The following is a 22,879-nucleotide window of genomic DNA, read 5'->3' as shown; positions in this document are numbered from 1 at the left end:
CTCAGTTCTTGATAACCTATATAGAACTGCGGTCTGTCCAGGAATCAGAATCCTCTTAGAGGGACCACAGGCTGCAATGGCTGCACTGTTCAGAACCCTGGGCAGTGGCACTGAAGTATTACTGACTTTTGCTTTGCAACCACTTCACCTCACGCTTTGATTCGCTTTCAAGAACTTAAGCCCATTTCAGTGTCCTTAACTTTTTCTCCAGACTTGTAATATTACCTGCTAGTGGCTTCTCATCTCAGCAGACTGGTTGCAGGCTTCTATGCTGGGGAGTTTCTCACTTCCTCAGGACACCTCAGTCTCACCTTCTCTCGAGTCATCTGCTTGTCTCTTACTCATCTTTTTTTTTGCTGAGCCCTAAAATCTACTATTCCCCAGCAAGGTCAGCTCAGTTACTGCTGATAACAAAGGAAGAAGAACAGACTGGGAGTGCAGAAATCACTGCTGTTACCTTAAGCTGGCCCTGCCTGCACTGCCTTTCTCTTTCTCTGCCCTATGACTGTGCCAACAGATCTGGAACGGCTGGACAAAGGTTTGGATCTGGCGAATATAATCTGGGAACCAACTTCCAAAGGACCTGGAAAATTGAAAAGATGGTTTAGCTTGGTGCTGGGCCTCCCTCTTTTTGTATGAAAGCCTCCCATCTAACTCTACACCCTTCATTATACTAACACAATTCTTAGGATAGCAACAACTGCCAAATGGGCATTTGGGGGGCAGGAGGGACATGGCCAGCACTTCTCTGTGTCTGTGTACAGTGTTTTACACTCCAGAACCACCCAGCACTAATGGGTTACAAACAGACCCACAGAAAAACACTGGCAAAAGATACACACAAAAGGGGTTTGGAGCTACTAGTTGAAATCCTGGCATCAGCAATGTTACTATGTGTTTCACCATTACCTTAGACAGGAATTTGCTCTGTATGTTGATGTCTGGCCTTCTCAGATGGGTGAAATTTTACCTCCCCAAATTATGTACTAGAAAGGGCAGTACTTGCTCAGGAGCAGTTTCAGTAGCTGACAGCAATGAAGGAAGAAGGAGCTACTTCAAGCCCTGTGTAGATTCAGCTTTAAGACTGTCTTTGAAGGAACTGCTTTGCTACCTTTATCAATTCTAAAGCCAGAGGCCTGCCAAAGTAGTGCCAACTGCTCCCTGGACCTGCCACTGTGACTCCTTCCTGAACCTTTCCTACCCCAGTGGTATGGAGCAGATACAGTCATGCCTGCTTCTCAGCTGATTGCCCAGAAGGCTTAACTGTCACAACCTCATGAACTGGGCTTAAATGCATCAAGCTGGCAAGCAAATACTTCCCTCAGGCACTTTAGTGTGAGGAATCTTCTGAGTGGGGGAGGGGGGATATCCTAGCTTCCCCCTTGCTTTCCTCAGGGCTGTTCATGGGGCTGCCCCATTACCTTCCGACTTTCCAGCTCACCATTCAACCTCCTCCTAGTACACAGGTCTCTCATAGCAAAATCTTCATTTTCTCAATGTCATGTCATGCTGTAGCAGACTTAGACTACATCCTCACTGGGGCAGGTTCTATGTGCCCAATCTCTAGTTGGGTCCAGGAGCACCTAGCGCACTATGTACATATGAAATAATAATCAAATAACCTGGTGTGGAGGGAATCAAGGGCTTCAACACAAAGAAGATGCTGTGAGTGCTGAGAGATGAAGAAAAATGACTTCTCCTAAGGAAAGGACAATAGAGGTCCCCCCAAAGCACCAGGATAAGGGTGGCTTGGTACAACCTGAAGACAGTATCTGTCTCTTGTTTCCAAAAACAGAAGCTACTTTATTATACTTCTTGCTTCTAGTAAAACAGCAGCACCGCTCTTGGACCTGTTGTACCATTCTTTGGTTAAGCCAGCTTTGAGTGACTTACCCAACAGCCCATTCTTCTATTATTCCAACCCTCAGTTCTTGGATCTCTGCTTATGCAACAGATACCGAGCTAAACCCTTAGAGAGTCAGATACCCCACTCTGCAGGAAAGGACTCATAACTCTGTTCCATGCGTTTGTCACCAAGTATGTATACCACACTAGGTAGAACTGCAGGCACACTGGAGGGTAGAGCCATAATGCAGAATGACCTCGACAGATTAGAAAAATGGTCTGCAATCAATCAGATGAAATTCAGCGAGTATACGTGCAAAGTCCTGCACTTGGGATGGAATAATTACATGCACAAATTCAGACGGGAATGACTAGATAGGCTGCAGTACTGCAAGGAAGGATCTGGGAGTTACTGTAGACCATGAGTTAAAGGAGTCAAGTGTGCTCTTGTTGCAAAAAAGCCAATAGCATATCAGGTTGGATTAACAAGAGGGTCTCTTGTAAATCAAGGGAAGTGATTCTTCCTTCTCTATTCAGCACTGATGAGGCCTCACCTAGAGTACTTTGTCCAGTTTTGGGTCCCACACTTCAAGAAGGATGTGGACAGTTTGGAAAGAGTCCACTGCAGAGCAACAAAAATGATCAGGGACCTGGGAGACAGGACTTATGAGAAAAGCCTGAAAGGACTAGGGTTATTTAGTCTGGAGAAGAGAAGACTGAGGGGGGATTTGATGTCTTTAAATATCTACAGGGCAATTACAGAGAGGGTGGAGATGCATTTTGCTCTGTGCCTGTAGGAGACAGGAGTGGGAGCAATGGCCTCAAGCTGCAGTAGGGCAAATTTAGGTTGGAGAGTAGGAGGAAATTTCTGACTAGGAGGGTGGTCAAGCATAGGAACAAGCTATCTAGAGAAGTAATGGAATCTCCATCCTTGGAAACTTTCAAAAGCAGGTGAGACAGATGTTTGGCTGGGATGGCTTAGTCAGGGATGATCCTGCCTTGAGCATGGGGCTAGACTAGATGACTTTGTGAGGTCACTTCTAGCCCTACTTTCCTATGATCTTATGTCATTTTGAACACTCCCAGAGTGGGATGGTTATATGCCTTCTTACAGGAGATCCTGTGGTTACCAAAGGATCCATTCAATCCCAGCTCATGTTGTCCTGAATTTGTAGCTGTTGCGTTTGATTATCTCTATTATTAAATGGGTACTTTGCGTCAGTCTTTCATCAGTCCCATGGGACACCCATGCCCGCTACAGGACAGGGAGGCCTGGGTGGGAGAGATCCCCTGCCCTCTATAAATGCTGACCTCGTGAAGGAACATCTTGAGAAGCTGGATACCTTCAAGTCAGCTGGCCCTGACAATCTGCACCCCAGGGTACTCAAGGAGCTGGCGAGCGTCATAGCCCAGCCCCTGGCACGGATCTTTGAAAACTCCTGGCGCTCTGGTGTAGTGCCCGAAGACTGGAAGAAGGCCAATGTGGTGCCCATCTTCAAGAAAGGGAGGAAAGTGGATCCGGCTGACTATAGGTCCATCAGCCAGACTTCTATCCTGGGGAAGATCTTAGAAAAGTTTATTAAAGAGGCCATCCTTAATGGACTGGCCGAGGCCAACATCCTGAGGGATAGCCAGTACAGGTTTGTTGTGGGTAGGTCTTGCTTGACGAATCTCATTTCCTTCTACGACCAGGCGACCTATCACCTGGACAAGGGAGAAGAGATTGATGTCATATATCTTGACTTCAAAAAAGCCTTCGATCTGGTATCCCATGTTCACCTCTTGGCGAAACTGGCCAATTGTGGCCTTGGGTCCATCATGATCCGCTGTCTTGGAAACTGGCTCTGTGGTCAGACCCAGAGGGTTGTAATTAGCAGTCACTCATCATGGTGTCCTGTGACTAGTGGGGTCCCTCAAGGCTCTGTCCTTGGACGCATACTGTTCAATATCTTCATTAATGATGTGGACGCTGGAATCAGAAGTGGACTGGCCAAGTTCACCGATGACACCAAACTTTGGGGCAAAGCATCCACGCCAGGTGAAAGGCGGGTGATCCAAGCTGACCTGGACAGGCTCAGCAAATGGGCGGATGAGAACCTGATGGTGTTTGACACTGAAAAATGCAAGGTTCTCCACCTTGGGAGGAAAAACCTGCAGCATCCTTATAGGCTCGGCAATGCTACGCTGACTAGCACTATGGAAGAAAGAGACTTGGGGGTCATCATTGACCACAAAATGAACATGAGCCTGCAATGCGATGCTGCAGCCAGTAAAGCAACCAAAATGCTGGCTTGCATCCATAGATGCTTCTCAAGCAAATCCCGGGACGTCATTCTCCCCTTGTACTCAGCCTTGGTGAGGCCACAGCTGGAGTACTGCGTCTGGTTTGGGCTCCACAATTCAAAAAGGATGTGGAGAAGCTTGAGAGAGTCCAGAGAAGAGCCACGCACATGATCAGAGGTCAGGAAAACAGACCTTATGACGACAGGCTGAGAGCCATGGGGCTCTTTAGCCTGGAAAAGCGTAGGCTCAGGGGTGATCTGATGGCCACCTATAAGTTGGCCATCAGGTGTGACCACCAGGATCTGGGGGAACATTTGTTCACCAGAGCGCCCCACCAAGGGATGACGAGGTCGAATGGTCATAAACTACTGCGAGACTGTTTCAGGCTGGACATAAGGAAAAATTTCTTTACTGTCCAAGGCCCCAAGGTCTGGAACAGTCTGCCATCAGAGGTGGTTCAAGCACCTACTCTGAACACCTTCAAAAGCAAATTGGATGCTTATCTTGCTGGGATCCTATGACCAAAGCTGACTTCCTGCCCTTTGGGCGGGGGGCTGGACTCAATCTTCCGAGGTCCCTTCCAGCCCTGATGTCTATGAAATCTATGTTGCCCACAACTCACATGTGCACTGCATTAATTTCTGGAAGGTGCTTTCAAAAACAGGGAAGGACAGAGAGGACCTGCTGCCTTCCATTATCACAAGCACATTCAGATCAGTAGAGCTAGCCATACTAAGCAATGTTTAGAGAAGAGGCTGGGGGCTTCTTTTACAATGAGGGGTTTGTTTCCTCCACGGCTAAAGACTACATGGTGGCATGGGAGAGAGTTCTGAAGGGGGAGAGAGTTCTGAAGGAGGCAACTGAGAAGAAGAGGACAGAATTCAGCCTGTTGATCTCTTCATCCAGGTCCACATAATGAGCCAGGATGTTGTTTCTTGAGAACTAGGCATTTATACTTATTTGTATCCCAGCTCATATCCAGGCCTACATACTCTGGGCTTTGTTTCTGCAGCAAACCAGATTTTTTGCATTAACTGTACAAGCAGTAAAATACTGGCTTTGTTATTTATTTTGACAATCCCATTTTACTCTGTCCCCACACTCTTAGGCTCCAATGTACCTTTTTCTATAGATATGGCTACCCAGGTCAGGTCAGATCAGTCCTAAGGCTGCTGAACTGTTGGGGCACCTTAGATGCTGTAACAACCCCCTCTGATGATGTTAGTTGAGTTGTTTTGCATCACTGGTGATTCTTCGGGCAGAGTAACCTGGTGGCACCCATGTCCTCTTCAGGTATGGATGACCATTGGCTTGCAGGGAGCTCACCGGTCTTGTTTTTTTTAGTCCTGCTGGGTGTCCACATGCTCTCCTCACCCAGGCAAGCCCAAATTGGGGTGCTGGTGTCCTTGATGACAACCCAACCATGGAACAAGCGGTACTGTTTTACATGGTACCAGATAGCAGACCAAGAGAGGCCTGGCCTGACAGGGACATGGCTACTTACCTCATTAAATTCTCTAGAAGGAAAACTGGGAGATTTGGCAGGTGGTAAAGCACAGGAGGCAGTTTGGAATTGTACAATAAGTACATTAGCTGGATGTTTGGGCTACAGGATCACCAGTGAAACTGGTGACATTAATATGGGAAATATTATTTCTAAGTTACAAAGCAAACTACCTAAACAAGACAAATGGGGACGTTTGCTCCTCTCAGCTTTTATTTCAGGCAGAAATCACTGTATCAGTGACACTTGGGTCACATTTTCAAGGTTCTCTCAACAACCATAAAAGCCAGAAACATAATTCTTTTAAAATGAAAGCTCAGCTGTTGGAGTGCAATTCAGCTGCAAATTTCTTATCTGCAGCGTCATGGAATAGAGTGCCATAGCAATGGCACTAGCTCATCTAAACTAATAATGTATGTGCTCTGCAAAGACTTCTGAACCGCAGGAAAAAGAATTGGGTTATTCCCTGAGATTGCTTAATCCAAAAGGGTTTCTCAAGGGGCTATCACTGACTGGGGAAGTAAGATTTGAGAAGCCAAGTCCATAGGACTTTATTAGAAGTCTCCCCTCTGAGACATTCTACATCAGTTGATGGAGTTTACTGATCAGCTAATTCTGAGACCTCAATTTACCTTCTCTGAACAAAGGGTATTTTGTGCAAGACAGAAAAATAAATTAAAAGACTGTTCCAACCCCTCAAAGGCCAAACTCAAAATAGTAGCGCTCCCTTGAGTTAAAGCAATGGGGCTCTGAAGTCTTCTCTCAACCCAGTTTCTAGGTAACCTCCATTTTCAACTCAGCTCCATTCAGCATAGCCTTTTATTAGGAACTTGGGAGAAATTCATTCCCTTTCTAGCTGACCCCAGCCTGCAGCTATGCTCTTTCTTGCTGGATGGATAGCCTCTTCCCTGACAACTCTTAGAGAAGGTTCATGTAGTACATTACCTCTCCACTCAGCTCTTGTGGTCTTTGGGACTGGCACTCACCTGTGGGGTTTGTGCTGGGCTCACAGGATGCAGCACTGTTAAGGCTGTTCTGGAATCCATTCAGATGCCCTTCTGTAGAGGTCACCCTAACAAGCAAAAACAATTGATTAGACCGTGCGAAGCGTGGAAGTTACCAGGCCAGAGCAAAGCTGCCTGGAGGGTTACTAGGTTGTACAGCCTATTGGTGCTTGGGAATGGTAGCCAAGAAACCATGCTCAAATGTGGCAAGAACTGAGCAATGGTAGCACACAGCTCCAAGAAGGCAGAGAGACCAGAGCCTACTAGCACCTGCAAGAGCTTACTATGGGTGACATGCAGCTGTTCATCCTGGGTGCCCCTAAGGCTGACTGATGGAAGAAAGAGTTGAGAGGTTAAAAAAGCAACATGTGGTTCTAAGCTGTCAAGCTGCTTTAAAGAACACACAGTAGTTCTGTGGGTTTCCTAATATTCAGTGACCAGAAGCAAAAGGGAACATCTCTGGAAGGGCAGGTAAGGGACCGACAGTGAACATTACATTCAGAGCTAAGCTCAGGATCTTATATCCTAAACCCAATAGAAGCAGCTCACAAGTGCAATGAGCTGCTAGTCCTCTTCAGCCTTGGAATCCAAGATCTAGCAAAAGCATCCAATCCCTACTAGCCCAGTAAAAGGCATAAGGTAAATTTCTCTGCAGGCCCTGCTGCAAAGGATTTGGGAAACAAAGTGTCAGATCCAGATTGCTTCAGTAGGAACCTAAATGGGCCTTACACAGAACATAGCTGCCCAAGTAAAAAAAATCTCTGTATGTTCTAAAGTGAGCTAGTCTGAACACCCAGAGAGAAACTAGCTGCCTCTCTCTCTCATGAAAATAGATTAACTTAACTAACTCACTTTGAGGAGTCAAATCAGATGATCATAACAATCCATTTTGGCCTTGAGATATATTAATTTATTCTCTGCTCACTCTCAAGCTTTCTGTCTCTCGATTCAACATCTGGTCCTTCCTGCCTCTGTTTCTGATTGCTCCAGAATTCCCCGTTCACACTCTCTCGGCTGCAATCCTGTCTCTCCCTCCACCTACCCTGCTCCATTGCATTGGTTGAGAGTTACTCCCAGCTCTGCCCAATGAAAGCGCTGTAGTCTCCAATCCCCATACGATGCCCTGATGGCTAACAGATGCAGGCACACGTGCAGTTTCTGAAGTGTTGACTGAAACCCTTTTGCCTTTAAATTTCAAAATCAGCAAGTTCCCAGTAATCCAGGTGCTCTTGGCAGCTGCATGGCCAGTGACAAGAACTTGGATTTTATTTTGGTTGGGTATGTATGAAATTGAAGTTTGGAAGAAGAGGTAGTCTGATATTATATTTGCACGGCAGAACCATCTCAGAGCAGTCACAATTTTAAATACTACCATCAGATAAATGCTGATACCCATGGATATTTTCTCTTAGGGACAGCTTTGGACCTCATATGCACATAGTTTCTCTTACTGCTTATGCTGCATAGTCCAGTCAAAAGCAGAGAATCCAGACGAGCTCTTTCTGTCTGTTATTTTATAGGTGACAATGCACTCCTTTCCCTGGTTAACCTTTGAGCCTCTTTGCTGTAATTTATTTCCAGAAATGCTATAAATGGAAACTAATGGGTCAGGAAGGATAGGACTGACACCAGCAAACTCGCATCATACACAAGCTGAGGTTTGACAAAAGGACAGTACCAGATGTGAAAAGCCAGTGCCAGACAGGCTTGTTCCTCTTTGTTGCTCTTGGACAGGGTGTCTCTGTATATGCATCCGTGTGTATGATCTAAGGCTGGCCAGGGGCTAAGAGATGCAAGCCCAGTGAGCCCAGCTGTGTCAGGGTGTTAAATCAAGACACTTCTCTCAGATGCACTGCTATAGCTGCCAAAATATGTCTAAGGGTCAGGCAGCCTGTTTAACCCAGATGCTCAAGAGCTAAAACAACATGTGTGCCTCAGTAGCAAAAAGTGAAAGGGGTCCTAATAACAGTCACACGCTTACTCTGCTGCTGTCTTCTCCACAGTGGGCATTCTGCTTGGGTGAGAGAGACGCCCAGCACACTTGAGACATTTTACATGTGCCGGTGAATAAATAAACACTAGAAGGATAGGATTCAAAACAGAACCACAGCCATTTGCAGAACTCTCCCTGTGGTCGCTTCCTCTGCTTTTTGCACATCTGCCAGGGTTGGCCCAGCCCACTCTAAAACATCTGGCTCCTGCCATATCAGATTGCAGTTAGGACTCCACCAAGCTCTGGGATAGATTGCTGAGGCCTGACAAAAGGCATCATCTCTTCCTTGTTTTTGTGTTAATTATGATATTACAGAACTTTTGGACCGTCTGCAGATATTGCTGGTCCCATAAAAAATGAATTCAGAAAAGTATAAGTAATGCAGGAGGATTCCATTATTTTATCCTATGTCTATATATCTTCTTTCTTCTGGCCCACACCACTATTAGCTACAGGGAAACATTCACTTACAGCAGGTGCCCAAGTGAGAGTGCTGGGAAAATACATTAACACAGAAGGTCTATGTATGCCATGATGGTTAACATTATCAACTGCTGCAGATCTACAGCTAGCAAAAAACTTGTTCCACCCTCTACCCAGGTTCTTTCTCCATTGGCACCACAAATCATCTTCTACTTGGCTATTTTTCAACCTTAACTGCCAGAGTCAAGTTTGGAGTCCTAGAGACCAGTATGAATTTGTAGTGTTAGCAAGAAGGAGAATTATCTTTCTCTTTGTGGTTGAAGCGCTTCATCTAGGAATTACTGAGACAAAAAAATATGGAGCTACATGAGACCCTTGCATGGAGTCATATTTCCAAGTAGTTAAAACGTAAACAGTTCCTTTCAATACCCATATCTTTTTCCACAGCTTAATGTGGTCACCACTTATCCACTTTGTTAGTTTAATAAGAAGTCTGCTTTGGACACAGTCCACAACAAAGATAACCTCCTCCTTTTACAAGTTGGGAGACTGAGTAAATAAAAAAAAGAACATATTCATCCTCCAAGCTGATGGTCTTTCTCCCTGATCCCTTACTTATCTGGTTGTTCCATTACTTTTTGCTTTCATGTGCTAAGCAGGGCAGCTTCCCAATTTAGATACTTTTTGTATTAGTCAGTAATGTTCATCTTCAGAATTTCAATCTTTTTTTTTTTTTTTGCAGAAGTTTCTAACTATTCTCCTTCCCCTCATTTTCTGTGTACCATGTGTACTGGCTAAAAGTGAGATGATAGTGCTTGCAAGGAAGAGGTGGTTCACAGACAAAATTGATCCCAGTCTGTCTTTGCAGTCTTGTCTCTGGAGGAAGTGCTGCAAACAACTTTGAGAAGATCCTATTAAGATACTAAACAAAGTTCCAAGGTGTAAAAAAGCAGAGAGAGAGAGAGAGAGAGAAAGAAAGAAAAAGAAAGAAAGAAAGAAAGAAAGAAAGAAAGAAAGACGACTTAGAAAAATTAGAAAGAAAAGTCACAGAACCATTAATATTGGAATGGAGAAAACAAAGCACAGCTTCAGTGAATGCTAGTCAGTTTATTCCAGGAAAATGAGATCTCCTGGGAGGAAGGAGGCCTGGAAAGCACTCAAGTCAGAGTTAGGGATGATAGTGAATAGCAAATTAAGGTAAACTGGAAAAGTAATGTGCCAGCCAAAAAGCCAGAGCTACAATGTGTTTTTTTTACAGAGAAGTAAAGTATCATGCTTTCATCATCATATTTTGCATCATACTTTCTGATGTAACCAATTTGGGAGCCTCAATATAAACAAAACAATAACCAACTGAAGAAGGTCCAATAAGGGAAAAGGGAGAGAGAAATAATTAAGAACCTGGTAAGTGAAACTACTAATTAAATTTACCTATAGGATAATTTGAAACTGTTCCAGTTCCCCACCAGCATTTTCCCTTTAGTGATTACATCCTGATCTTGGGTCACTACTGTATAATTTGCTATTATACGCAGTCCCTTTGAAGTGGCAAATTAACCAGAGTGTACTGTATATGAGGAAAAGAGAGGTTAACAAAATCTCAGTAACTATGAGAGGTACAAGGAGAATATTCAAAAGCTATCAATAATTTAGAAAGGCAAGTGTTCTGGATGTTTCAGGAAGAGGGAGTAATAGGATGAAACAAAGCAAAAGTGGAGTTCAGGCTACACAGGAGAAATATGTCTTAGTAATAAGGTAATTTAAACCCTTAAATTATCTTACATGGGAAGTGGCAAAATTCTGCCACTGGAGTTATTTAAAAGCAGGCTGTACATAGCATCAGAAAATGCTCTGTATAGAATGGCTGGAGAATGGAAAGAATGGGCTGGAACATGAAAGACATCTTTTTCATCTCTAATCTCTATGTTTCTTTGCAGCAGACCTTTTCCCCCATCCACTCTTCCCTGTGCACAGCATTCTGGTCATTTTCCTGACAAGGATACTTTGATTTGATTAGGCAGCTAGAAAGACAGTGGTTTGAAAATAGTCAGCTCCCAGTGTGCTGGAAGAATAGCTGGGCACTGGTGCTTTCCATGTAAGTGAAAAAATGTTACTGTAGGATCCCATGAATGGTAAGAATGGTTTCAGAGCCTTGTGCTGGAGTCTGAAAGGCAACTTGGAAAATATTTCCGGAGCGGCTCCTTGCAGCCTTCGATACTTGGATTAGGTTTCTGAAATTCTGAAGGAATCTTTTGCTTTTTTTCCCCCTTCTGTGCATTTTTGGTGCTGAGCTTTTTCCGGTTTTCCCACACTCCTGCCTGTCACAGAGCAGAAACCACAAAAATGCAGCAAAGTAAAGTCTGTCCAAGGATAAACATTTCCCCTGCCAACAAGTGAGCACAGCATACCGGCATCTTCAAATACACATCCTTGCTGCCCAGCAAAGGAACCCACTGATACCGCCTGTCACCTGTACTAACATGAGCCACCCCAGAACGGAATCAAATGGCAAAATCCCCTGCACAAACCTGGCAGTCTTGATACTAAACATCTGCACTTGCTGAGTTGACTAACCCTGCTCACATCTTGTTTTCTTTTGAGTGGTTTTCAAAAATGCATTTAGGACACGATTTACAAAGACAGGCACAGTGCATACAGGATATGTACAGCTTCTCCAATACAGTGTAGTCAACACACCTCAAACATACTTTGCTGTCCTAGTCTTGCTCCTTGCAACATCAGTGCACTTCAAGCACTTGCTCTCTGCATCATCAGTACTCCTAAGCACTTCAGTAGAATGTAAATTGGTTATTTTTTATTAAAGCCCTGTTATTAAATGAGGAAGGGGATGTGAAGGGTCTGCAAACCTGGCAGGAATCAGATCTAAGAGACCTCCAGGACTCTGCAGAACTCATGGAGGCAATATGAATGTGGCTTCCTCCCACCAACATTCAGAGCATAAGCATGACCAAAGGTGGCTAAGCGAAAGATGAGGGGAGATTTAAAAGATGACACTTTCTAATGTTCAGGAGACAAATAAAAGAGGACATGACAGAGAAATCTAATAGCAACTGACAATAAAATAAATTCAGCCTGAAGTAAATCCAGCCCTCCTGTTTATTCTCTCACAACACATTAATAAGGGGCTATTCCAATGAAAAAGAAAGAAAACCCATTTAAAACTAATTAAAAGGATTTTTTATTTTATTTTATTTTTTACACACCACATACTTAACCTGTAGAACTCTCTCCCACAACATAGCAATAAAGCCAAAAAAGGTTAAAAGGTTCAGAACATAAAGAAAGCAAGTGGCTAAAAAGACCTACAGAGGATGGAGGACGGGATCCATCTCCAAGGAGGAATATTACACACTTTTTACCTCAGTGGCGGAGGTAGCAGCAGCAGCAGAGGAGACAGTGGCGGGTGCAGCAACAGCTGATTCCCCCTAAGGTAAGTGGAGCAGAGGGCACGGCACAGCCGAGGCGGATCCGGAGGGGAAGCCCTTCAGTGCCGCCTTAGCTTGCCAGACAGGGAGCTGCACGCAAAGAGGCGCGCTCTGTAAGGGCGCACTGGCATTTGCGCCGGCGTTCATGTAAGGCAGGCACGAGGTAGCTGCACAGAGCGGCACCTCCAGGGAGCAAAGCAGCGGACACACCTCTGCAAGTATGGTGATGCAGACGTGGAGCGCAGCTGCCAGGGGCCCCGCCCTGGTGCTGCCACCTACCGTGGGCTCTTCTGAGGCCTCCACCCAGACGGAGCTCATGGTGGGGTCGGTGACCCCTTGTCCCCCTGTCTGTGGAGGAGGCTTGGTGGGGTCCTAAGGGGGTGGGGGGCCTGGAGGTCTCCTTGCTTGTCCCTCCTGGGCACGACTTAGGGTCCTGGAGGAGCAGGTAAGTGAGCTCCAGGTTGCGGTGAGCAGGCTGAGGGGGATCAGGGATGCAGAGGATGAAACTGATGCCTATTTCTATTCTCTGCAGACCCAGTCACCCACTGTACAGCCCCCAGAGGAGACGCATCCAACGCAGGAGTGGAAGAAGGTGCCCAAATCCAGAGCTGCTAGGCCTAGAGCAGTGGAAGCTCCCCAGGTTCAGCTGGGGAACAGGTTTGACACCCTGGCAGCTGTGACGGAGGACGACAGTGGAATGGCTTCTGGCGGGGATGATGCCACTCCCCACACAACAGGGAATGGGCGGAGAGCAAACACCAGGAGGAAGAAACACCGCGTCCTCATCATCAGAGACTCCATCCTACGAGGATTGGAAGGTCCCATCTGTCAGCCCGACCTCTTGACACGACAGGTCTGCTTCATGCCTGGGACTCGGGTCAGGGACATCACGGAAAGGATCCCAGCCTACATCCAACCTGCAGACCAGTACCCCATGGTTGTCGTCCATGTGGGTACAAACGACGCGGCCAGGGGCAACCCTGACCGCATTATGAAGAATTTCAAGGCTCTGGGAGACAAGCTGAAGGAGACGGGGGCACAGGTGGTATTTTCCTCTCTTCTTCAGGTGACTAGGTGAGGATGGCGACACGAGGCCTGCATTGGTGTGGTCAACCGGCGCTTACATGTCAGTCTTTCATCAGTCCCATGGGACGCCCATGCCCGCTACAGGACAGGGAGGCCCGGGTGATGGGGATCCCCTACCCTCCATAAATGCTGACCTCGTGAAGGAACATCTTGAGAAGCTGGATACCTTCAAGTCAGCCGGCCCTGACAACCTGCACCCCAGGGTACTCAAGGAGCTGGCGAGCGTCATAGCCCAGCCCCTGGCACGGATCTTTGAAAACTCCTGGCGCTCTGGTGTAGTACCCGAAGACTGGAAGAAGGGCAATGTGGTGCTGATCTTCAAGAAAGGGAGGAGAGTGGATCCGGCTAACTACAGGCCCATTAGCCTGACTTCTATCCTGGGGAAGATCTTAGAAAAGTTTATTAAGGAGGCCGTCCTTGATGGACTGGCCCAGGCTAACATCCTAAGGGATAGCCAGCACGGGTTTGTTGCGGGTAGGTCTTGTTTGACCAATCTCATTTCCTTCTATGGCCAGGTGACCTATCACCTGGACCAGGGAGAAGAGATTGATGTCATATATCTTGACTTCAAAAAAACTTTTGATCTGGTATCCCATGATCACCTCTTGGCCAAACTGCCCAGTTGTGGCCTTGGCTCCACCACGATCCGCTGGCTGGGAAATTGGCTCCGTGGTCGGACCCAGAGGGTTGTAATTGATGGCAGTCACTCATCATGGTGCCCTGTGACCAGTGGGGTCCCTCAAGGCTCTGTCCATTGAACCCATACTGTTCAACATCTTCATTAATGATGTAGACATTGGAGTCAGGAGTGGACTGGCCAAGTTCGCCGATGACACCAAACTTTGGGGCACAGCATACACACCAGAAGACAGGCGGGTGATCCAGGCTGACCTGGACAAGCTCAGCAAATGGGCAGACGAGAACCTCATGGTGTTCAACACTGAAAAATGCAAGGTTCTCCACCTTGGGAGGAAAAACCTGCAGCATCCTTATAGGCTCGGCAGTGCTACGTTGGATAGCACTACAGAAGAAGGAGACTTGGGGGTCATGACTGACCACAAGACGAACACGAGCCTGCAATGCGATGCTGCGGCTAGTAAAGTGAGCAAAATGCTAGCTTGCATACATAGATGCTTCTCAAGCAAGTCCTGGGATGTCATTCTCCCCTTGTACTCGGCCTTGGTGAGGCCGCAGCCAGAGTACTGCGCCCAGTTTTGGGCTCCACAATTCAAAGAGGACGTGGAGAAGCTTGAGAGAGTCCAGAGAAGAGCCATGTGCATGATCAGAGGTCAGGAAAACAGACCTTCTGACGACAGGCTGAGAGCTATGGGAGTCTTCAGCCTGGAAAACCGCAGGCTCAGGGGTGATCCGATGGCCACCTGCAGGTTTATCAGGGGTGTTCACCAGGATCTGTTCACCAGGAACCAGAGAGCCCCAAGGGATGGCGAGGTCGAACGATTATAAACTTCTGCAAGACCATTTCAGGCTGGACATATGGAATTTCCAGCCCCCAAGGTCTGGAACAGCCTGCCATCAGAGGTGGTTCAAGTACCTACTTTGAACACCTTCAAGAGAAATTTGGATGTTTGTCTTGCTGGGATCCTATGAACCCAGCTGACTTCCTGCCCCTGGGGCAGGGGGCTGGACTCGATCTTCCGAGGTCCCTTCCAGCCCTAATGTCTATAAAATCTATTAACAGAATTAGACATATAGATAGCTAATAAGAATCTCCTTTAGAGATGTTAGATAGGATCTAAAGACTATAAAGCAGAATTGGCCAACCCACGGCACAAGTGCCACAAGTGGCATGGGCAGCCTCTGTGTGGCATGCAACAGATCAAGGGCAGAAGTAGACAGCAGATCAAGGGCAGGAGGACAGGGCAGGAAGTAGACAGTAGATCAGGAGATTGGACAGGGAGCAGAAAGTCCAGAAGCACATCGAGCAGAGGAAGGGGATTGGAATTGTGCTTAGGGAGGGTGTGGGGCTAATTTGTGGCATGCTTGCCCAAGAGATTGCACCCTTCTGCTACAAAGCATAAACACCCTCGTGGTTTATGGCATAAGCCTGCCACTAGTGGAAGAGGTTGGGAAGAACTCCCTTGGATTTTTTAATGTTACTCATATTAAGTCATTACCAATTTCTCAAGTCTTTTTTTGACCTCTTTGGTCAAATGGCAGAGACCAGACTAGCTGGAGCACTGAATTAATTTTGCAGTTCTTATGTCTTCCTGTTTGTATGAAGTTACACTCTTTAGTGTAAAGACTATTGTAAAGATGCAAATAATCCAATACAGCCAGGCTGTTCCAGGTACCCAAGAATGGAAGACGCATCCTAAAATATATATACTCGAGTCACTTGCAGGCAAAGTTTTCTTTCTAGATATCTCTGGTCTGAGCTGCCCCTACTTCTTGCCATGGAAGAGAAGAGAGAAAAACTTACTTGGAAATCCTCTGGGCTGCCACCTTTCTGATCACTGCTTGCCTGAGGTTGGCTGGGGGCTTGGGAATCAGGTGAGAAGGTGTACTCTGGGATGGCATGATTTTGTGCAGACTGACCACCTTCTGGATGCTGGAACTGGCACTTGACATTTTGCGGGCACCAGAACTAGCTGGCACAGATATATGGCTGGAGCTGGCTGGTGGATGGTTGGCAAAGAGAGCCTGGAGAAACAGAAAACAAAACAAAAAAACCCTGGGATTTACTATTTTTTCTTTGCAACTGTTCTGGAAATGCCTATGAGGTGATGGGGGCCATTTCTGGAAGCAGAGAACCTCTCCAGGTAAAAGGGCCACTAACACTCCCACAATTACAGAGTTCTAAAAGCAACCCAAAAGATAAGTGGAAAACTGCTGGGTAGCTGCTTGGAGTCTGGAGTTCAGAGTAAAAACAGTTTTTACAGAAGAATTATACACCTTGGAAAGGGAAGTTACAGGTGTTCTCTAAGATGTGTTGTCCATGCACACATTCTCACATGTTTAGCCTCAGCCGCTAAGCCTTTTGACCAGAGACTTCTTTTATTTAGTAGTATCTGATCCCTGCCCTACTCTTCCTTTCCCCACACCAAGAGGATAAAGGGCTAAGCACATGTCCCAGCTTCTCAGTTCCTCTTAACTACAGTTTCACAGGCAGACTCCAAGGATGAGGAGAAGGAAGGAAACAACAAATATGTGTGTGGACAATGCATCACAAAGTACTCCACTTATCAGATAACTTCCTCCTCTTCTTTTGAGTAGTTATTCACACACACACACACACACACACACACACACACACACACACACACGAATCCAGAATAATATCCACAACACCTGGAAATGGGATTTGGAATCTCCTGCTCTATCAAAGCCAGTGTCATTTCAGGAGGCTTCCATAACTGCACAGTGCTTCCTTCCTTTTTCGTGTCCTTGTCACAAGGTATTTAGCAGAATCCGCAGATTGGTTGGAATCCAACAAGGCTGCAACGTCTCGTTTTGGATATTTCTGCCTTGAACTTGTGACCTGTTAACCATGTGCCTTAGCAACCACACCACCCCAGCCCATGCATAATGATTAGTTACAACAGAGGATGTTAACTGGGGGTATGCGTACCCCTAGGGGTACTTGAGAAGGTCCTACGGGGTACACATGGGCAGGCAAGTACGGAGTGCCACTGGGGGTACACTGCTCCATGTCCAGCTGCCAGGTGTACACTGACCCCAGAAAGTTGAATACCCCTGAGTTACAGCAAAGGCCAACCTCCAAAATGCTGCTTTGCAAAGGTCTGGCCTGGAGATCCCCTCAGAAGGAGGGAGCAGAGATAGCCTAAGCCCTGCTAGAATCACATCAGACTGGTTTACTTTTGCCAGTTAAGATAAATGAAAATCCAGCTGGAGTCTCTGGGAAGAAACAGCTAACCCTGTGGATTCATAGATTCATACATGTTAAGGGCTGGAAGGGACCTCACAAAATCATTGGGTCTAGTCCCCTTGCACTTGGGCAGGAAAGACTGCTGGGCTCAGCTAACTCCAGCAACATGGGAGTCTAGACATTTTTTGAAGATCACCAAGCTGGGTGACTACCACCTCTGGGGGCAGTCTGTTTCAGACCCTCAGCACTTGACTTGTAAAGAAGTTTTTCCTTATGTCCAATTTGAAGCGATCTTCAATCAGTTTGTGCCCATTATTCCCCTGGGGTGCCTTGGTGAACAGATGTTCCCCCAGGCCCTGATGTACATCCCTAATATACTTTTAGGCTGCCACCAAGTCCCCTCTAAGTCTTCTCTTCTCCAGGCTGAACAGTCCCAAGTCTTTCAGCCTATCCTCGTATGACCTGCTCTCTAGACCTCTAATCATGTGCATGGCCCTCCTTCGGACTCTCTCGAGCTTCTCCATATCATTCCTGAAGTGCGATTCCCAGAACTGGATGCAGTACTCCAGCTGCAGTCTCACCAAGGCCAAGCAGACCAGGAGGATGACATCCTTAGGTTTTGCTTGAGATGCATCAGTAGATGCATGCCAGTGCTTGATTCTCTTCGCCAGCTATGGATCTCTCAGCTATGGCCACAAGCAGGCAAGGGACCTTCTAAAGGTTCCAAAAAGACAACAGATCCAAGCTCTCTTCACATATCCAATTTGTCAAAGGTAGTCTCAAGATCCTGAATTGTGCAGCTTTAGGCAAAAGACTGCTGGCCAAGGTGGAGCTCAATCAACCTTCAGCAGGAATTTGGGCTGGGTATGGGGGACGACCATGGCTGGACAGAAGGTTGTGTATACTGGACCCACCATTGGGGTTTTTATCTCACTAATTCAGCCAGCAGAAGTGAATCCCACCAGGAAGGTCACCCTCATAAACAGAAGTTGGAATGAGCAGGATGCTATTGACTCAAATGATAGGGCACATCAATGCCATAAAGAACAGATTCAGGAACTGGTCTCTGACACATGGAAAGGCCTTTGCCAGCTGTTTTGGAAATTTCAGTGGGACAGGGTGGGAGAAAACTACCTGGGCCCTTGACTAGGGACCAATGGGTAGAGATCGTCACCAAGTGAATCTTAAATTCAGGGCTGTCCAACTTTTGGGCCCCATGCCAAGAGGGCTGCACACCACATGGTTTCCTTGGGACTCCTGCTACGTCGCCAGGGCAAGGATCCCCCCCTCCTTCCCCCACACTGCATGGACAGCAAGCTCATGGGATCCTTTCCTTCTCTGCTGCCCTACCCCAAAGAACACACAGCAGCAGAAGCAATAGGGGGAGTGGCAAGCAAGCAAGAGTCTGCAGGCTGCATGTTAACCTATTATGGGCCAGATGCAGCCCACAGGCCACCAGTTGGACAGATTTGCCTTAACCGATGGACAGCTCAACAATCCTGAGTTTCAACAAGTAGAATATTCAAGACCGATGATAGCAATGGGGAAAACTCCTAACAATGGCAAATGTAAGGTAACATAGACCACTTTGCCAGGTAGTTTTACATCATGGAAGTTTTCCTACTATATGCATTTCGACATTCCTAATAGGAGTGAAACAAAAGCTCTCTAGGTGTTAGAACTATCTAGCATCCAGAAAGTCAGACAGAGTGAATGGAGATCGGGATGGGGTATTCTACTGTTGTCCTGAAAGTACAGGTTGGGAAGCACAGGCAAAGAATGCAATCCCACACTGACAGGTGCAGAAGGTCCCAAAACCAGGGCATTCTAGGCCAGATTGATGCTATCAAGTAACTTGGACCTGGTCTTGCTGTACCTTTGTGATGACTCATGCAATGACTGGGGCTAGGGGGATAGGGGGCCCTTTTCACCAAGGTATCTGAAAGGGTGCCCTTATTGAGACCTGCCCTGGAGCAAGCCTCTGGACATGAAGATAGTTGACTCTAACTACTTTGGGAGGCACCTCTCACCAGAGGTCATGGGTGACCAAGGCTGAAAGGGTCAATGGTGTAGGACTTTGGCAGGAACTGTCATTTTTATCCCTAAGCAATAGCTGCTTTGGAGGATTAACTGTAGCTAGGCCTGCAACCCTCTGAAGTGTAGCCAGGTATGTGGCACCACAAAGGTACAAGCTGCCATGTGGCTGAGGAGGGAGATGTATGATTTTATTAAGGCCTTTATGTGCTCTTTCAGCTGAAGGATCAGCCTCCTCATAGGGACTGCACGATAGGAGAAGCACTCCTATGGCAGAAGTGCCTAGACTGTTGTGTCCAAGGTATCTCCTACGAGGTGCAGAGACTGAATTGGCATTCAGGTTCCTTTTCCGTAGTTTACCCTGGCACCCAGTAAATAAAAAAGCTCTGTGGTTATTCAGCCATTGGCAGATACAAATTGTTGTAGGGAGTTTTATCAGCTAGCTGTCCAGGTGAGAAAAGACTACAATCCCCAGCTTCCTGAGATCCACAGCTACTACAAGATCTTTCACAAAGATTCCCAGGACAGAAGAAAGGCTAAGATGGAGAACCCCATATTGATTATGGTCCTGGGCAGTAAGAAAATGTAGGTGCCACCCATAGGAAGGATGCATGACAATGTGAAAATAAGTGCCTGGTAGGTCAAGAGATGCCTAGCCAGTCTCCTTGTTGCAGAAATGGAATAATGTCTGCAAGTATGACCACTCAAACTTGAACTTACAGATCTATCCAATCACACTTCTCAAGTTCAGGATCAGTCTTGATCCTCCTTTTCTTTTTGGAATAAGAAAATATGCATGGCTGGGGCACACTGAACCACAAAGGTAACGGTGACAACACTTGCTGAAGAAGCCTGTCATAAGAATGGTCTCTGAAAAGAGACAGTGAGGGGAGATTTGGGGAGTGAAGAGTGGTGGTCTCAGTAACACAGTCATCTCTGATCATGCCTGTGGCTCATCAGTCCAGACTGAGAGGAAGGCAGATAGTATGAAATTGTCAGCTGTCTGCAAAATAGCCTTGTTAACTGGAAGAGCTAAAGGGTATAGTTAGGGTAAAAATCAATGAATGCATGGGTGTTTTAAGTTTCCCATGGAGAGAGGTTGAGACCCTGTGCCATGCATGTGATGAGATCTGGGAAGCCTCCAAGTTCCTTTGCTGAAGGGACAGAGAAAGCACCAGTGCCTGAGGAGGTAGGCAACTTTCTTCTCAAGGGAATGAATAGCCAGGGTAACAGGACCATCCCATTAAATGGAAAAAAGGAGATACTCATGTGCCTGAAGGAAGAAGGAGGGATGTGACTAAACAACTGGAACACACTGGGGCAATTCTGCCTATGGAAGAGGGTGTTAAGACTCCATGGGCCAGGGAAGATATGAAAGCCAACTCCAACTGGGTGAATACTGGAATCACAGTGCTGTGTATGATTGTTTCCCTGATGACTGTGATGAGGAAGCCCACAGCAACTGGAACAGAGAGACTGACTTAGAGTCAGGGTTGGGAGTGCCTCAGGGCACCTTGAGAAGTCAGTGCTGGGGCATTATAACAGTGCTGGGGTTTAGAGACAACCAAAAGGACTTGCCCAGAATGAACATGCACTGCTTGATCTCTTATTCCTTCCTTGTCCTGGGTTTAATTGAGGGGCAAAGGTCATGCATCTCTGGCTCCTGTGATACCCTGAAACAGTAAAAACATCTCATGTGGAAATTAGAGGCAGGAGCGCAATTCAGAAGGATCTCAACAAATTGGAAAGTTGGGCTACAGCTGACAGGATGAAGTTCAATGCAGACCAATACACGGTGCTACAGCTTGGGAGGAATATTAGAAAACACAGATGTAAAATGGGGGGAAGGCCCTGCTGGATAGCAGCACTATAGAAATGGACTTGGGAATCTTGCACCTAATGCATCATTAGGTACACTACACAGGGGGTCTACTCTACTCAGCACTTGTTAGGCCTCATTTGAAGTATAGTGTGCAGTTCTGGGCTCGATACTTTGAAAAGAATTTGGAGAAGTTAGAGAGGGTCTAGAGGCAGGCAACAAAACTCATAAAGGGCGTGGAAGGCAAATCATATGAAGAGAGGCTGAAGTAGCTAGGCATGTTCAACTTGTGGAAAAGGCACTTAGGAGGGGACAAGACAGCAGTCTTCAAATACCTGAAGGACTGTCGTAAAAGGGAAGAGGGAAAGCACCTCTCTCTCTTATGGCACAGAGGAGGGCATAGACCAGTAATCTGAAACTCCAGCAAAATAAGTTTAGACTGAATATCAGGGAAAACTTCACTGTTAGAATAGTGAGGAAATGAAATAGCCTGTGGGTGGACTTTTCATCACTGGAGATGTTAAAAAAGAAGATCCACTGGTCAGGGATGATCTAAGTGTAGTTATGCCAACAGCTAGCTGATGAGAAGTTGCTTCAACTCTGCCAGGCAGCTGAGAGGAACTGAGAAGTGAAAGGGCCTACCATTTAGCCCTTACTGAATGTATGCATGAGTGCATGTGTGTGCGCATGTATATGGAGGTTTGGTGGAAAACAACACCTACTTGAAGGAAGTGAGAGTTAGATCTAGAAATGCAAATAAGTTCTTTGGTACAGTGGCACAATGCAGATTAGTAGGGGAGGGCAAAGATGATGGGCTCTCAACTGTAACTACCTTCAGCCAGGCTTCTCTTCAGTTACCACTGACGGTTATTTTTTCACTGGAAGCTCAGATCAAAACGGAGCTTCAAGAAAAGGAGCAGTTAAAGGGAAGATGCTACAAGACTGGTTCCCTTAACTCTTCTTTAGTCTTTATGATAATAAGAGGCTTTTAAGTACTTTCACCAGTAAAAAAGAACCTAAAGGGGCATGAAAGAAGATTTCACCTCGTGATTAGCTTTGAAAGTATGTTGGGAAAGAGAGTTCCTATTCATAAAGGGAGAGGATGCTAAAAGTCTGGGAGAAGGGGTAAAGTACAAGTGTGAACACAAAGGCTAAAAATGACAAAGGATGTGAATGGTTCTCTGCATTGAGGGCAGCTGGGATTCAAAGCAGTACCCAACTCCTTAGGACAGTGACACTCAACTCTACAGTCCTGTAGGCCAAATGAGTGGCATGGAGCCAGTCTGTGGGCCAGACCCCATGACCGGGGTTGATCCACATGTGTGATCTGGCACACTGCTCCATCCCTGTGTGCCAGATATGGCCAGAGTGGCCTCAACACACTGGTCCCGCTACACACCAGTGCACAGGGCCCATGGGGTTCCACACAGGTCAAGAGGTTTGGCAGTAGGGGCGTGGCAATTAATGCTGCCACCACTGCCACATTTACAGACCTATGGGGAGACCCAGGGGTCAGAGTGACATGTCATTGTGGGCTAGATCTGGCCCATGGGCCAGAGGTTGAGCACTTCTGCTTTAAGGAAGTGAAAACCTGC

At 46.5% G+C, this 22,879-nt stretch overlaps 1 protein-coding gene across 6 annotated transcripts in view; it reads right to left on the bottom strand.

The window, feature by feature from the left end:
• The window catches only part of TTLL5 (tubulin tyrosine ligase like 5), a 178,569-nt gene that overhangs the window by 9,657 nt on the left and 146,033 nt on the right, over positions 1-22,879 (bottom strand). For 4 of the 6 annotated variants that reach the window (XM_090033722.1, XM_090033725.1, XM_090033724.1 and 1 more), the window contains 3 exons: positions 16,025-16,245; positions 6,619-6,704; positions 458-583 (listed from right to left, as the gene is read on the bottom strand). In XM_090033722.1, the coding sequence (XP_089889848.1) occupies positions 459-583; positions 6,619-6,704; positions 16,025-16,245 (432 nt within the window). In that variant the 3' untranslated portion in view covers position 458. Of the gene's footprint in view, positions 1-457; positions 584-6,618; positions 6,705-16,024; positions 16,246-22,879 lie in introns of those variants that run through there. The other 2 variants (XM_090033723.1, XR_016440344.1) reach the window with 1 other exon arrangement.

Source organism: Crocodylus siamensis, chromosome 2 (genome assembly GCF_052110815.1).
Source record: "Crocodylus siamensis isolate JL-2025a chromosome 2, ASM5211081v1, whole genome shotgun sequence".
NCBI classification, from domain to species: domain Eukaryota; kingdom Metazoa; phylum Chordata; order Crocodylia; family Crocodylidae; genus Crocodylus; species Crocodylus siamensis.
This window is presented reverse-complemented; position numbering and strand designations above follow the sequence as displayed.